Source organism: Podarcis tiliguerta (genome assembly GCF_965153285.1).
Source record: "Podarcis tiliguerta genome assembly, chromosome: 17".
NCBI classification, from domain to species: Eukaryota; Metazoa; Chordata; class Lepidosauria; order Squamata; family Lacertidae; genus Podarcis; species Podarcis tiliguerta.
In genome coordinates, this window is record NC_139550.1 from 29,754,062 (window position 1) to 29,771,549 (window position 17,488).

At 44.7% G+C, this 17,488-nt stretch overlaps 1 protein-coding gene across 3 annotated transcripts in view; it reads right to left on the reverse strand.

The window, feature by feature from the left end:
- The window catches only part of LOC310667338 (alpha-2-macroglobulin-like protein 1), a 47,305-nt gene extending 33,153 nt beyond the window's left edge, over window positions 1-14,152 (reverse strand). For all 3 annotated transcript variants that reach the window (XR_014506271.1, XR_014506272.1, XM_083419434.1), the window contains exons 1-9: window positions 13,987-14,152; window positions 11,930-12,113; window positions 9,982-10,032; window positions 9,464-9,602; window positions 8,706-8,758; window positions 8,208-8,228; window positions 4,665-4,839; window positions 2,114-2,198; window positions 758-884 (exon numbers count right to left, since the gene is read on the reverse strand). Coding sequence is in view for 1 of the 3 variants with exons in the window: in XM_083419434.1 (XP_083275560.1) it covers window positions 758-884; window positions 2,114-2,198; window positions 4,665-4,839; window positions 8,208-8,228; window positions 8,706-8,758; window positions 9,464-9,602; window positions 9,982-10,032; window positions 11,930-12,113; window positions 13,987-14,054 (903 nt within the window). In the remaining 2 variants the exon portion in view is untranslated. The remainder of the gene's footprint in view (window positions 1-757; window positions 885-2,113; window positions 2,199-4,664; window positions 4,840-8,207; window positions 8,229-8,705; window positions 8,759-9,463; window positions 9,603-9,981; window positions 10,033-11,929; window positions 12,114-13,986) is intronic.
- Between the last annotated feature and the right edge of the window lie 3,336 nt (window positions 14,153-17,488).

Here is a 17,488-nt window from a genome sequence, read left to right on the forward strand (position 1 = left end):
CGTATAATGAAAGCTATGGTTTTCCCAGTAGTGATATATGGTAGTGAGAGCTGGACCATAAAGAAGGCTGATCGCCAAAGAATTGATGCTTTTGAATTATGGTGCTGGAGGAGACTCTTGAGAGTCCCATGGACTGCAAGAAGATCAAACCTATCCATTCTGAAGGAAATCAGCCCTGAATGGGCAGATCCTGAAGCTGAGGCTCCAAGACTTTGGCCACCGCATGAGAAGAGAAGACTCCCTGGAAAAGATGTTGGGAAAGATGGAGGGCACAAGGAGAAGGGGACGACAGAGGACGAGATGGTTGGACAGTGTTCTCGAAGCTACCAGCATGAGTTTGACCAAACTGCGGGAGGCAGTGGAAGACAGGAGAGCCTGGCGTGCTCTGGTCCATGGGGTCACAAAAAGTCAGACACGACTAAACGACTAAACAACAATATGCAAGGTGCAATAATCATGGTCCTCACCTTTAGAAATAGCATCTTGCATCTGTTACAGAATCACATGATTAGGGGTGTGAACCACACATAGCAAAATAGGGACTGTTTTTGTATGAGGAGCACTGAATGCTCACTACCAAATGGACAAAATAAGATACTGAGGCATTCTCCCTACAGATCAATCTGGCACAAGGCAGATATTTCTGATCCTCTCCATCCACCTTCTTCGTGGACATAGAGAAATGGAAGGGTAGGGGGCAGATAACTCATCCCAGCCTCCATTCTGTCCAAAGACAGCCCCCTCCCATTTATCTCACCTGAGCTGTGTACTCATGTTCAATGTTCGATAATGTTTCATTTGTATTACGCATATGGAAAAAAAATGATAATCCTCTAGTGAAGCGGAGCTGCACAATTCCATGAACACGCTTCCCATATGTGTACCTAAAGCACAGGTGACAGAGGAGAGAGGGAGTAGAGGGAGATGGAGAGAGAGAACACCGATGAATGAAATATGTTTTAGTCTAAAGCAATTTGTCTTCAGGAGCTCACTAGAGGTCATTCAATAAGATTATCACCAGTGGCATAGCAGGGGGGGGGCAGTTGCCCGGGGCACAAAATTGTTAGGGGAACAAAACATCAACACCCGGTGCTGCCTCAGTACAGCTACACGCTTCCGTTGCTGGGCTCCGTTGAAAACAGCTTCTCCATGCAAATCAGGAAGTGACTTTTGCAGACAATGGAAGAGGCTTCTTTTCTTATCTCTGCGACTGCGATCTCCTGGGTGATGCAGATGCTGTTAGACAGTTGAATGCACATGCATACTCCATCCGTTTCCCTCCCACACATCCCCCCCATGTAGCCCCGGGCACAAGCAACCCATGCTATGCTACTGATTATCACTACTGGCAGAGAGGTTGTTCTCCATTGTTGATTCCCTTTTTATATGTGCTAACCTCAGGAGAGAGCAAGGTATGATCTCAGAGCACTCAGCTCATGTGGAATGATAGCAAGTACATAGAGCACCCAGTATGAACTCAAAGTGGCTGCCCCAGAAAACTTCCCGAGAATTTTCTGCGGCACACAGAAATCCATTCTCAGTGTGCAAGGAAGGATTCCCTGACAGACAATTTGATGTGCGGAAGGGTTCTCTGAATGTAAAAAGCTAGCGGGGGGAGCACAGATGCTGATGAACAGCTGCTTCCATAAACAGAATGAAGTGAGCCAAAACAACCGTTTTAATACAGAGGGGGAAATCATGGAAGTTTGGGCACCATAGCACATTATTTTATTTTCATTTTTAGAAGTACAAAAATGGGGGTGAGAGGAGACAAAAGCAAACAATATACTGGTGCTACCTTACAAATTTATATTGGTTCTACTCTGATTTGACAGTCATAGTTTTACCCTCTCTTCCAAAAAAAAGTGCCTGAAAATCATAATTTGGCTCAAGTGCTAAGCATTCTCTAGCAGATTGCTTCTTTCTTGTGGTTCCCGCCAGGGAAGGAATAGCAGTTAATCAAGTATGTCCCTGCATTATAAATGTGCATTGAGACAGAGAAGGAGAAAAACAAATAGACCCAAAGGGATGAAGAAACACATGTCAACACAGTAAAACTGGGTCTGGAAAGGTCCCATTTTAGGAACATTGTTTACCATGAAATTTTACTTACTTGCCACACACTTTGACCTGGAATTCTTCATCCGCTGTGGTGACCAATTTCGGAAACTCAATCAGAACTTCAAATTTAGGCAGCTCTGTAATGAGTCAGGAAGAGAGACGGAGAAGAAAGAGAGTGGATAAAAAGTTCCACATGCCGCAGCTTCATCACCAAAACTGAACACTTCTCCTTCTGCACTTTTAATTATTTTAATTATTTTATTTATATACCACTTCTCTGATAAATTGGCTTCTAAGTGATTTGAAAGTAACAAAACATCATTTTTAAAAATCATACATAAATAAAATGTACAATAAACCAATTCCATCAAAATAGTAAAGCATGCATAGTTAAAACATAAAATAAAGCAAGCCCATTAAAAATCATAGCAATTAAAATAGTTAAGAGAGCAATTAAAACAGGCATGTCCAAAGTCTTTCAGGGGCCTAATCTGGCCTGCCAGTTGGTTTAATCCAGCCCCTGTGGCAGTTTATTTCCTGGGGTGAAATCCTAAAAAAAAAGCTCAACAACTTCAATCTTGGATCAGCCCTCATGCATGTTCACTTCATCAAATCTGGCCCTCTTTGAAAAAAGTTTGGACACCCCTGAATTAAAACAATTAGATGAGGAAGTTCAATTTGAGAGGAATGCTTGTCTATACAGGTGTGTCTTTATGAACCGGCAGAATACCAATACTGATGGGGTTTCTTGTATTTCAGCAGGGAAGGCAGTCCACAACAGTGGCATCACCAGTGAAAAAGCCCATTCCCATGCTACCGCAAGCCAAAAATATCCAGGCCATGGAAAAGCTATCTGGGTTCCATTTCCCAATCTTAAATGCCCACACTGGGCAGTGGAGGATTAGGGAGTTTTTCTAGTATCCCAATCCAGAGTTGTTTAGGGCTTTATATGTAAACAGTTGGATCTGAAAACTGGTTCAGTAACTAATAGGCAGCAAGTGTAAATCCCTTAGCACTGGTGTGATATGTGCTAATAATTCACATTTCTGAATTCAAAGTCAGGAATCATTCCTAAGCTTTTGAAGGAGCATTTTAAAAAACCTCCTTCACCTGTGTCTGATGCTTACTCAACATTGCTCAGGACAAGTAAGTATAGGGCTCTGCAGTGGGGTGCTTTCATGTGGTTCATACTAGGGGTTTACTCTGAAATTACTTTTTGTTCACTCACTTTTTTATGCGGCATTTACATGACCTGGTCACCAAATTATTTCACCCTTCATTTTCCCTATGGCCCTTATGACTCTTTTGAGACCTCACAGAATCTGACTGTTGTTGGAAAGAAAGGAACAGCTATGTAAATTGTGTTTGCACTATTCTTTCATCTGTTGGAAGGGGTGTGGTTTTGCCATGTGCGGTGCCGTGGCACCCTGGGGTGCCTTGAGTGATGGTCAGGGGTGCTGTGGGCAACACTGGCCTCTGTCCCTCTTTCCTTCCCTCCCTCTCCTCTGATGCCTTCTTGCGTCTCTGCCTCCCAAAGGCTTGTGCGACTGTTGTGCAGCCCTGGCTACAAGCTCCACAAGCAAATGGTGCCTCTGGGACTGGCCAGGGAGTGCTGGTTACTAGGAGCTGAGGCGGCCTCCGAGTGCGTAAGCAAGCAAGCAAGGTGAGGAAGCCTAGTCAGCCAGTCCCCCTGCCCTTGCTTTTGGGAATGGGCAGACAATTCCCGGGCATCTGTGGGTCAGTGTGAGGAGGACCTCTCTTTGAGGCGGGTGGGGGGCAGCTCGGAGACCAGGGGCGGCAGCACCAGAGGACTCCCAAGGAGAGGGGAGAGAAAAGGAGGCCGAGGGAACACTCCCCAAGGGAGGGTGTTCAAAAACGGGTGAGCGGCTGCCAGCTCTGCAGGCAAGAGGTGACATAACTGGGCTCCTGAGCCCCACAGGGGTACTGCGGGAAGAATGTGGTTGGTCAAGGGAGCCGTGGACTCAAAAAGGTTGAAAACCTCTGCCCTGGGGCAATTCCTTTGGCAGAGTTTCCCAGAGCTTTGGAGAACATCACTAAGGTCAACTGAAATCTGTCGCAAGTGGTGTGGGAATGGGGGAAAGTCTGCATCTCTGCATCAGTAGTTCACATCCTGGGTTCAGATTATAAACAGATGTTGGTGAAGGGAGCTTCTCCCTCCATCTCTCTGCCCACGTGGCAATGAGAGGAGAAACGGCAAGCAATGGCACTGAGTGATTTCAGTTTTACACCGCCATCTTTTGTGTGCCAACTCACATATAAGAATAACAGTTTTTAAGATGGAAGTCTAATTAAGGAGCTTGCCTTTCTCGGCGGGGGGAAGAGGTTCACTTTTTATTTAATAAAATAAAATTTAAAAATCCAAACATCTAAGGCAACTAGGATTCCTAGCCAGGACAGGTATGCTGTAAATTCAATCAATAACAAAAATACTGTATCCCTATTGCTACATATTATAGCAAACAGAGTGAAAGGAAGGAATAATAATAATAATGTAATAGCCTGCATTCCTATTCTTGTTAGCACATGCGTGAGCGCACACACACACAAACTGCAGCCAAAGTGGTCTCCCTTTGAAATCTCACCATATTCTGCCACAAAGATTTCTCTTCTTGAATCCTCACGTGCAAAAAGTAAACTTCCAACTGCTATGCTGTACAGTCCCTCGACTGCTTCGGAGGCCAGAGGAAAAGACAGGTCCACAAAGCCATTTTGAGGCTTCACATCCACCCACTGTCCTATTCGGTTTTCATTAGGATCCTGGGCACAGGGATACGACCAAAAAGACTGTGATGTTTGTGTGGTTTGTAACATCACAAAAGCAGTCAAATACAACATTTCCTGTTTGCTCAGAGAGGACACACAGGAGAATGTTGCTCCAGCCAGGAGGACTTCGTGTCACACCTGGTCTGGAGCATCCTCTCCCTGTATGTGACCAGGTAGATGGGTGTGACCTTCTGAGACCCCATAAAAGGGCTGGTCACACAGCCATCTTTCCCTTGATGCTCTTCCTCTTGTACTATCTTAATACCTTTTGCTGTGTGCTGGCTCTCGGCCAGCAGCACATGGGCTCTTTCCTCACAAGAGGATGAACCCACACTTTTCTCTGTATCTGTAACTACAAGCTAAAGCCTGCCTTCAGGATCACACTGTGGACTGAATGTGAGTAAACCTTATCATTACTTTAAAAGAAGATGGTAATTGTCATCGTCGTTTTAAGAGGGAACAAAAGGGGATTTACCAGGAACAAATCCAATCCGGACAAGCCAGACTGGATTGCTTGACTCAAGTGATTCTCACAAATCCAATCCATTAGCTTCCTGCTATGTACATGTTAATGCTACAAGCTCACTAGCGTGAGTGAGGAAGGATAATATTAATCAATATATCCTCTTCTATTGTCCTCAACATTCCCACAGTTCATTCACTTGGCTGCAGTCATCAGCAATACTGAGGCTGTGCCCCAATAGAGCACTGTGCAAGTGGCCCACAAAAGTCGACATACCGTATTTATCCGTGTATAAGACGCCCCCATGTATAAGATGCCCCCTGCTTTGGGCTACCGCAAATTTAGAAAATGGGCATATGCACTATCTGTGTATAAGACGCCCCCACATTTTTAACCTTATTTTAAAGTAAAAAAAACCCTAGTCTTATACACGGAAAAGTACAGTACTTCTGCTTTTTCAGTCAGCATCTTCCTTCATATTCTGCCCCTTACCGTCTACGCCGAGGGATGGGGCTTGGGGGGGAAATATCCTAGCCGTGGGTTTGCTACCTTGCTTGTTTTTGCACCCACAATCATTTCCCTTCCATTCCACTACTCTGTTGCTACAATCTTTATCAGCTCCATTCCTTTACCCACCAGATCCCAATATCTGTAGCTATATGACGGACTGATAATTATTATTATCTGCTATGGCACCCACTTCTGAGTGTACCCACAACACTCCCTCCTCTGCGAAGGGGCAGAAAGCAAAACTCATGCAAAGGGGTTTTATCTCCTGGGATCTGTGAAGGAGTGAGAAGAGAGCTGTCACAGAGGGAAGATGCTATTTAATATTGTTGCATAATACACTCTGCAAAAAAACAACAACATGGAAGGGACAGTATTGCATACCATATTTCACCGCATAATGGTCACATTTTTTGTGCTGATTTTGCCTTTGCAAACAAAGGGGGGGAATGCAACCATTACATGAGGAAAAACCTGGTGACCATGTAGGGTTGCCATATGTCTGGAATTTCCTGGACATAGTCTGGATTTGGCCGTTGGAAACAGTGCTGATGGAATACAAGTGAGGTCCCAATCTAAGAAGAATTTAATCAACTTAAATTGATGGAATATGCGCAGCTTGCAGATTTAACATACAGAATAAGAGAACAAGAAGAATATACGTTTAAAGAAGACTGGAAAGTGTTTACTGATTATTTGGGTGAAAGTTGAGTACATTTAAAAACACTGGCAGCGTTAAGATAAATTCAACAGTGTAAATATGTTTTGATGGTGTAACAATGGATTACTGAATGGTTTAGTTCATGCTAAAATATGCAGGGATGTATGGTGTTCAAAATGAACCACGGAAAGAGAAGAAGGGAAGTCATTAATTTAAGGTTGTCCAAATGATTATCTTGATATGTGAATTAGAAAAACTATTTTTTTTAAAAAGGAAACTGTGCTGAAATATCCAGGAAACATATGACAGCCCATGTCAGTAGTGTAGATTTTGGCAAATTTCCCTTAACAACAAAAAGCTTTGCCCAAACCAACTTTTGTGTCTGGATTTTCACCTTTTGAAATATGGCAACCCTACATGATGTGGTGAGAAAACGAGGTGCTCCATGCCCAGGGCTGGATTTAGGTTTGATGAGACCCTAAGCTATTGAAGGTAATGGGGCCCTTTATATGTCCAGCTGTCCTTTGTCAACAACAAATTGTTGCAGGTTTTTTTGTGTTGAATATATGCTATATGGTAATTTATGAGCCTAATAGGTATCTAAAGCCATTTGCACATAACAAAATACATATTTTATCAAAGAACCTCCTGGGGTTTTCTTCCTTTAATTTTTTTTTTTTTTTTTTTTTTTGAGCCCCCAATAGAGTGGAGCCCTAAGCTATAGCTTGTTTAGCTTATATGTAAATCCAGCACTGTCCGTACCTTAATGTATCCACCGTACAGTTTAGATCTCGTGGGAAGTGGCAAGTCTTGTGAGTCTCTTGTGCCTCACTCTCCCCTCTTGATTGCCTGCCTGCCCACCTCCACCTGTTGCCTTCGGCCAGTAAGAGCATGTGCAGTGAAAGTAGCCCTGCAACTATTATATGGGGACTAATCTGGGACACGGATGCCGCTGTGGGTTAAATCACAGAGGCTAGGACTTGCCAATCAGAAGGTTGGCGGTTTGAATCCCCGCAACTGGGTGAGCTCCCGTTGCTCAGTCCCTGCTCCTGCCAACCTACCAGTTCAAAAGCACTTCAAAGTGCAAGTAGATAAATAGGTTCCGCTCCAGCGGGAAGGTAAACGGTGTTCCCGTGTGCTGCTCTGGTTCGCCAGATGCGGCTTAGTCATGCTGGCCACATGACCCGGAAGTGTACGCCGGCTCCCTCAGCCAATAAAGCGAGATGAGCGCCGCAACCCCAGAGTCGGCCACGACTGTACTTAATGGTCAGGGGTCCCTTTACCTTTTCTCTGGGACCATTTTTGGGGTCAGAAAAAGGAGGGAGTGACTATTACGGGGTGGCGACTTGGATGTGATTAAATACAGCACTTCCGCACGGTTTGTTACTATAACAAATAATTCTCAGTCTCTCATATAGCTACAATTATTGGGATCTGTATATAAATTTTGTAATTTATGATTCAACCACTCTCCCCTCCCCCCCCCGCCATCTTACATTTTATTGTTTAGATATGCAAAGAGGTCTCAAACGGCATGGAGGTTGCGTTCTGGGTCAGTGTGCACGTGCGTGAAAGTGAAACGCCCCTTTCCACCCCCATTCCACCCCCGCCCCACCCTTTTCGTGACATCTTTTATGGCATTTCCAAGTCACTTCTGGATTTGGCACTGTGCGCATGTGCACGATTGTGCACCAATGGGTTACGCCTAAAACGGCAATTGCCTGTACTTACAGTCAACTGTATCAAAGGGATCTGCAAAGAATGAAGGAGAGAGACAAGAGTCAGAAAGAGCACAAAATCAGCCTCATGAGGAAAAGAATAGCCTCCAGTTCCCGCAGAATTCTAAAAAGCCAGCAAAATAATTTAGATCAAGTGAAACTGCCTTGCGTAAACCAGTCGTTTCTGACCTGCTGCCCTCCATACATTTTGGACTACAATTCCCATCATCCCTAGCAAGGCCAGCCTACCCATGAGGCAAGGTGACTGCCTCGGGTGACAGAATCCACCAGGACAGCAGATCCCAATGTTGTTCCTGTTGTACATATCCCATCCCCATTGTTCCTGTTGTAGATCTCCCCTCACGCTTTCTTCCTTGGTAAGGAAGGAGACGCCATTTTGGCCTCAGGTGCCATAATGTCTTGGACCAGAGAGGCAATGACAAGACCCTTCTGGTATGAATGTTTCTGCACAGACCTTGAATGGAAAGCCTTTGCTCCTTGTGATACTCACCGTTTCATCAATGGCCTTAAATTCTTCATCAAGCCTCAGAATGCGAAACCTGACTAAAAAAAGCAAATGCATGCATGTTATTTGCTATTGAAAAGAATTTTTTAAAGATTAGATGTCCTTCTGTCTTAGGCTCTGTCTTATTTGAGTTTCATTCTCTACTTCATGTTGCTGTATATTTTTTTTTAAAAAAAGAAAAGAAAACAGAAGTAGGTGCTAATCTTTCGTTTCCCCTCCACTTCTGTTTTTCCTGCTATGTTATTTGCAACATAGATTTTGCTTATGCTAATTTAGCTTGTGTGAGCCTATGTTCACCTGCAGATGATCAGGGTCTACTGTGGTTTAGCGGCTTAGCTTTTATAATGCTTATTGTAACGGTTTCACATCACCCCACCCCAAAATATGAAACAGCTGCTTCAGTCACCTTCCAGGTTCTTCTGGCCACTCATGCAGACCCTCCAAGTGTCCCTATTTTCCAGGGATAGTCCCAGATTTACAGAAGCCATCCCTGTTTCTGATATGATCCCAGAATGTCCTACTTTTCCTTAAGGTAAAGGTAAAGGGACCCCTGACCATTAGGTCCAGTCGTGACCAACTCTGGGGTTGCAGCGCTCATCTCACTTTACAGGCTGAGGGAACTGGCGTTTGTTCGCTCTGCAGACAGTTTTTCCGGGTCATGTGGCCAGTTTGACTAAGCCGCTTCTGGAATAGGACATCCCTGTTTTCATCAGAGAAATGTTGGGGGGTATGATCATGCCTACCTGTCTCTCCAGGCTTGTAATAGGGCTTGTCTGGCTCTATAATATGCCTGACATAAGCGTCCTGAACCAGCACCTTCTTCCTTTCCTCAAAGATGGTGTCACCCGCTCGTATCAGGACACGCACACTGGCCAATTCTTCCTTAACAACATAAAGGAGGGGGGGGGACTGTTTCAACAGCAGGAGGACTGAGAAGAGAAGCATATTTTGCAGCTGGAGAAGATACCAGAGCATCCATCCAAAATTGTGACCCTCTTCCCCCCAGGAAATAGGGAAAGAAGATCAAAAATTCTTCCCTTTATTATCCACACACAAAAGCCTTCTTTGCTTCCCTCTCTGCCCAGACACACTGTGGTTTGCTCCTCCAGCCTTGTCTCTGCCACCCCATTTCCTCCCCCCCCCCCGCTTCACTTTCCCCTCTTCCTCCCGAGTTGTTCATACAGTCTCTCCCTCTTCTGTTACGCGAATCCTTCCAGTGATCAGAAGGAAGGAATGGTTGGAAGAAGCAGCAAAGACTTACGGGTGGTTCGTGTGGTTCCACTCGCTTCTTCCTGGGAACAAAGGCTGGGACCTAAAGAGAAAGAAACTGATTGGTGGACGAAAAAGAAGAGAGAAAAGTAAAATTCACACAGAACTTCACCTGTGCCATAGAATCATAGAATTGTAGAGTTGGCAGGGACACCAAGGGTCATCTAGTCCAGCCCCCTCCAATGCAGGAATCACAACTATTGAACCATAATCATATTATCACAATCAAATTCAAAAATGCACCTAAATCAAATTCTAATACAGTGGTACCTCGGGTTACATACGCTTCAGGTTACAGACTCCGCTAACCCAGAAATAGTGCTTCAGGTTAAGAACTTTGCTTCAGGATAAGAACAGAAATCGTGCTCCGGCAGCGCAGCGGCAGCAGGAGGCCCATTAGCTAAAGTGGTGCTTCAGGTTAAGAACAGTTTCAGGTTAAGTACGGACCTCCGGAACGAATTAAGTACTTAATCCGAGGTACCACTGTACATTACTTGTCAGTGTTAGTTTTATTTTTAAAGGTACGCACAGCTATTTTTTACCTCAGAACACGTTCAAATTGGTCCACAAATAAATACATCCACATGAAACAGGCTTGTAAACAGGAACTTCCCTATTTGCCTGGAAGTGGTTCTGAGGATGTGTAACAATTACCATTTACTCTGGCTCCAACGTGCTCTCGCCACTAGTGTTTGAAACCGAGTACACATGGCGTGAGCAGCAATCCATCTGAACCCTGTAATTCCCGAGAAATTCTGCTGGTTGGTTTGCTTTCCCTCGAACCCACTTCCATCCAATTTAAAAAACATAAGCGACAGCTAAGCTGAGGGGTGTAGATTTTCAACATCCATTCTGAATGCAGAAATAGATAATGGCTTCACTGCATAGGAATTCACAGGCAGCTAGTCAGAGCTTTTACCGTCCTTTCTCTTTCAGGCTATGGGTGTTTGCCCCAAACAACTTACACTGATATTTCATTTATTGAATTTATATCCCATCCTTCCTCCTGAAACAGGAAACACGTCCACATTTTTTAAAGCATCCTAAAACAGTTGGAACATTCTAACAGCCGCTGCAGTTAAAGACATGTAAAACATCTGTGACGGCAGATGAGCTCATAACAATTGTCATGGGTTCAAAGCATTTGCGAACTTACTTGCAATAATAGCATAATATTCATAATATTCCCAGTACGTTTCTGAGCCCAATTCAAAGTGTTGGTGCCGACCTTTAAAGCACTAAACAGCCTTGGCCCAGTATACCTGAAGGAGCGTATTCACCCCCATCGTTCTGCCCGAACCCTGAGGTCCAACACCAAGGTCCATCTGACGGTTCCCTCACTGCAAGAAGTGAGGTTACAGGGAACCAGGCAGAGGGCCTTCTCGGTAGTGGCGCCTGACCTGTGGAACGCCCTCCCATCAGATGTCAAGGAAATAAACAACTATCTGACTTTTAGAAGATACCTGAAAGCAACCCTGTATCAGGAAAATTTTAATGTCTAATGTTTTACAATTTTTTATGTGTTGTAAGCCGCCCAGAGTGGCTGGGGAAACCCAGCCGGATGGACAGGGTATACATAATAAAATTATGATGATGATGATGATGATGATTATTATATTGCTGGACCCTCGACCGGACACTGATATGACTATTTCCACAGATAAACTGTTGCCCTTGCAATATTATCTCTCACCTACCCTGCCCCCCACTTCTTGCCATAGGTTTACATGGGTTGGGCTGGGGCAGCTCGCCATACGATCATGGCACCAACTCACGTGGTGTGTTGTACTAAGCCTTAGGAGGGGTTCACTGCAGCGATGGCAATCTCTACCACAGCTAGTGTGCCTCCTTGTTCCGTCCTTCACTGTGACCTGCTGTCCTTATCTAGCTAAGAAGCGAGAGCATCTTCTACTGAGTGGCTTGCAATGGACGAAACTTGCCTGGAAGCTGATGCATTCGTGGGTCCCTGGCTTCTCCACATCCTTCTCCAGCAGGGTGTGGTTCTGCAACTTCATCTCTAATGTCACCGCCACATGGGCCTTCTCTGGCAGGGACATCAGTTGCACACAAAACTTTTCTGTATTGGGATGGCGGATGATTGCTGGGAAGGCGACCAGATAGCGGCTGCGAGAGAAAAAAGAGGGGGGCATCCTATGATCTGTAAGGCCTTTCCTGACAGTTTTGGAGAAATTGTACTTTAGCAGTTGTTGCAAAGTTGCTCTGTGGGATCCAGACAATTTTAATTAAGTTATTTTATTTTTTTAAAAAATTATTAGTTTTAAATTAATTTATACATAACATGGGTGGCACTGTGGGTTAAACCACAGAGCCTAGGACTTGCCGATCATAAGATCGGTGGTTCGAATCCCCGCGACGGGGTGAGCTCCCATTGCTCGGTCCCTGCTCCTCCCAACCTAGCAGTTCGAAAGCACGTCAAAGTGCAAGTAGATAAATAGGTACCACTCTGGCGGGAAGGTAAATAGCATTTCCGTGTGCTGCCCTGGTTTGGCAAAAGCGGCTTAGTCATGCTGGCCACATGACCCGGAAGCTGTACGCCGGCTCCCTCGGCCAGTAAAGCGAGATGAGCGCTGCAACCCCAGAGTCGGCCACGACTGGACCTAATGGTCAGGGGTCTCTTTACCTTTATACATAATAACTTTAACCATTTCAAATCATAAAAAGAAAAGGTTCTTTCGAACCTTCAGGCCTCCTCCCTTCCCTCCATGGGTTCCATTTCCCCCAAAAAATATTCTTTTTCTTTTACCGTTATCCATCTGTTATATAATCGTGGATACCAAAGTTCATTTCACATTACAAGTGCCATTGTATCCCTGCCAATATTTTAATTAAGTTATAGTCCCTTATCGGGGGGGTGGGGGGTGGGAGAGATTACTCAGTGATTGCTAAGGCCTTTGGCCAAACAATAAACTGAAGCAAACAAACAAAACAACCTAAAATAAAAACTTTTTTTGTAATTGGGTGAGGGATGCAATTCTCCTGGGCAGCTGCAGGGTGTGGCAGATAAATTAGAATTATAGAATTGGAATTAGAGTTGGAAGAATTAGAGCTGGAAGGGACCCTGATGATCATCTAGGCCAGGAGTAGTCAACCTTTTTATACCTACTGCCTACTAATCCATCTTTCTTGATGGTAAAATTTCCTTACTGCCCACCAGCCTCAATGGAAGGAGGATTCAGCTTGTGCCGTAGAGAACCCCCTACCGCCCACCTAGAATCCTGAAACACCCACTAGTGGGCGGTAGGGACAGGCTAACAACCCCTGATCTAGACTAACTCCCCAAAATGCAGGAATACGCAGCTGTCCCATACAGGGATCAAACCTGCAACCCTGGTCTTATCAGCATCATGCCCTAACCACCTGAGCTATCCAGGCTCAGCTTAAAGGTTTGGCATGAGGGAAAGTCACAAAATTGGGGCAGGAGATTAGATTAGATTATGTATGGTGTGGGGAAAGTTTTCTCCTAGAACCCAACGGAGCTGAATGTTGCAAGAAATAACTCCCCGCAGCATACAGTTAAGCTATAGAATTAGCTCCAGCAACAAGCAGACTTCTATGTCATTCAGTGGAAATTGTTTCTGAGTAAACATTAACTCATTAACTTCACAATCCATTTAACATTTCAAAATTTGGCTTCCCTCCCCCCTCTTTCTGCGGTTCCTTAAATTTATTATTTCATATCTTCTGCATATCCAAATTCATTTAAGTTACTCATTTAATTGTCTGCTATAAATATATACTCTCATGAAACTGCAGGTCATTACAATAACACTGCTAATGTTTTTATCTGTTTACAATTTATCTGCAAATATTCAATAAACCATTTCCATTCTTTTATAAAGAGTTTGTTATCTTGATTTCTTATTCTTCAAGTAAGTTTTACCATTTCCTCATATTCCTTAAGTTTCTGTGCCCGTCTGCACTCCTATTCCACTATGAAACTGGCTGAGCAAAGAGAAATGGAAAATTAAAATCTTACGGTTCCGATATGACTGGAGCTGTGAGTGAGAGTACAGTCAAGGCGCAGAGGAGTGGGGCTGCCCCCATGGCTGAGCTGTGATGGGCAGCACAGCCTGGTTCTCCAGACACCCAGCACTGGAGATGCAGACATCTAAATACCCTCCTAGTGATCCCTTCGTGGGTCCACCCCTGTATTTACTGTATTTACTTTGCTAAGTAATCAACGTCCTCTCCAATGTCTATGACGACAGGGCAGCATAATGCAGCTAATACAGCCAATAATTTCTTGTCAATAGGGCATTGCGAAAAATTTGGTGCAGTTTGAATTGAGCAATGCAAAGGGCAGCATGCAGAGAGACTCATGGAATATCTGTGATACGGATACGCCATTTACCTTCCTGCTGCAGCAGTACCTATTCATCTACTCGCACTAGCGTGCTTTCGAACTGCTAGGTTGGCAGGAGCTGGGACAGAGCAACAGGAGCTCACCCCATCACAGGGATTTGAACTGCTGACCTTCCAACTGGCAAGCCCAAGAGGCTCAGTGGTTTAGACCACCACACCACCCACTTGCTAGAATACGGCAAAAATAGTGTTGGAGCAGAACAATGTACAGTATTTGACGAGAAGAGAAGAAGAGGAGTTTGGACTTGATATCCCGCTTTATCACTACCCGAAGGAGTCTCAAAGTGGCTCACAATCTCCTTCCCTTCCTCCCCCACATCAAACACTCTGTGAGGTGAGTGAGGCTGATAGACTTCAGAGAAGTGTGACTAGCCCAAGGTCACCCAGCAGCTGCATGAGACGCGAACCTGGTCCACCAGATTAGGAGACTACCACTCTTAACCACCACACCACCTGGCAAGGAGCAACCCCCCCAAGCCCTTATTTAGAACCAAGAGAGAGGGTGTCTGTACAGTTAAACTGGGCTGTTGTAGTTCAAGGGACATAGAGATTTTTCCCTGTGTGACATGCTTTCCTGAGAACTACCAGTCTCAGAGTTCCTTATGCAAAGGAGGAGGGAGGGGGAAAGCGTCACGAATGCAGATTCCAGGGACAATGGAAGCCAGTCCTGCTGGAAGGACTTACAGGATAGATAGATAGATGGATAGATGATAAATGGATAGATTCTATTTTCAGTTATGTGTACATAAGGATGTGCTGTTTTGAGGAACAACAAAAAAGCCACCAGTAGTTATTTCAGATATAGCATATTTACTTGAGTCTAATGCACACCTTTTTTTCCAAATTAGGCTATGAAAAATCGGGTGAACATTAGATTTGATGGTGCATTAGACTTGAGTAAATATAGGACTTGCATCTGAATAAACATGGCTGGGATTGCGCATTGCTGTCCTTCTGGAAATATGTTATGTCCTTTCAACTCCAGAATGTAAGGGAACATCTGCCTGAAAACTACCTACTGTACTTTTCCATGTATAAGACTAGGTTTTTTCCAATAAAGATCATGCTAAAAAGTGGGGGTCGTCTTATACATGGGTAGTGCATAGCGTAGACGTTTGATTGGTTGCTGCCATGGCTGTCAATGGCTTTTGTGCGTGTGATTGGTTGCTGTGTGGGTGGTGCTGATTGGGCGACGCTGTGGCAATTTGCAGCCTCTGCTGGCTTGGGGACAGATGAGAGGCGGATTTAGCGGTGCGTGCTGGTGAGCGATTGTCAGCATAAAAAGCTCAACAACTCTGGGCAATCCTCTGCAAAAAAGATCAACAAGTTTGTGCCATCTCACCCCATTTTCTAAATTTGAGTCCCCCAAAATAGGGGGCGTCTTATACATGGGGGCGCGTTATACACGGAAAAGTACGGTACATTTCCGGTTTGGGAATCAAAATCAAGGGATAAAAATGTTGGGGTGCAGGAAAATCCAACACTTGACATAGCTGTGCATTTCATCCCACAAAAATCAGCAGTAACATCAGGCTCGTTTACTCTCAGCCTGCTGTTTATGGAAGTTTAAATAAGGATTGGGGATCTATGTGACTGTATGTCTTGGAACAGATTTAGAAATGTGAACTTTATACTTGCTGAGAAGGTCAGTTAAACATAGCTGGAAAGTACAATGGGTCAGTGACTCCCAGTTACTATATCAAGATTGGCATCAAGGTGAAGCCTTCAGGTTCAATCCCCCATAGATGTTTCAAAAAGCTTTGACAAAGTCCCTCACAGCAGGCTCCTATAGAAACATTAGCATTTATAGACTGAGGGCCAGTCTTCTGACAGACAGGAAGCTGGTTGGGGATCCAGAAACAGATGGTCGGAAGAGTTAAAATGGAACAAACGGTAGTGTTCCAAGCAGGGGTACCAACTTGAATAAAACATTCAGTGGAGCCAGGAAAGCCCTGCCCTGCATAATCAATCACAGATGCACACCACTTGAATGGCAATGCCCATCAAGTTTTTTGTGGGGGAAGCCCCTTCAAATATTTTATTGGGTGGGAACAAAGGGACCTTGGCCCCCTAGGAGTCAGCTCCTATGGTTCCAAGGAAATAAAGATAGTCAGAAGGCAGAACAGGGAATAGGGATTGAGCCTGGGCTGGATGGGGGTCACACTGCAGACACAGGTTTGCAGTTTAGGTGTGCTCCTAGGTACCCAGGTCTCTGTGGTGGCCAGGAAGGCATTTGCACAGTTATAAAGCTAGTGTGGCAACTGCGCCCCTTCCTTGAGATGTCTGATTTGGCCGCAGTAAAGCACACTTTAATTGCATCCCATTTGGAGTACAGCAGTACCTCGGAAGCCGAGAGCTTCGGTTTCTGAATGCCGAAACCTGGAAGTAAATGCTTCGGTTTTCAAACATTTTGGAAGTCAAACAGTCTTTTGGAATGGATTACAGTGGTACCTTGGTTTACAACCATAATCCATTCCGGAGGTCCGGTTGTAAACCAAAACAGGTTGTAACCCAAGGCGCACTTTCGCCAGTGGGGCCTCCCCCCCAAAAATGGGTTGTAATCCAAAAAAAGGGACACACACTTCCGGGTTTGACGTGGTTGTAATCCAAAACAGTTGCAAACCAAGGTACCACTGTGCAAGATTCCAGGTGCATACCCAAGATTCTTGTTTCCTTTTGAAAATGAGGCACAACAGAGACTGTGGTGTCATTATGGCATATGGTTTATTTACACATATAGACAACCTGAGCCTATGATGGAGGGGCTCCAAGAGGGTCTTGTTTCTCTCATTGTTGCAGCCTTGGATTCAAACAGGAATCAAACATTGTGCTCCGCTTCTCTGGCTTTCCAGCTTGCAGGGTTTTTTGTTGTCGCATCCAGCTGCTAGCTCACATAACCCATAACCCTCTAAGCCCTAGTTCTTCACATTGCTCTCTGACTCTCTCTCTCTCTATAGGTCACATCACTGATTCCCTAAACTCTGGCTTTATCTGTTGATCCCTTGACCCTTTGTTCTCTTAATTGGCTCCATCTTCCAGGTGATTGATGGCTCCATCTCCCAGGTGATTACCATAACATAGGAAGGTTGTTGTTTGTTGTTGTTGTTTAGTCATGT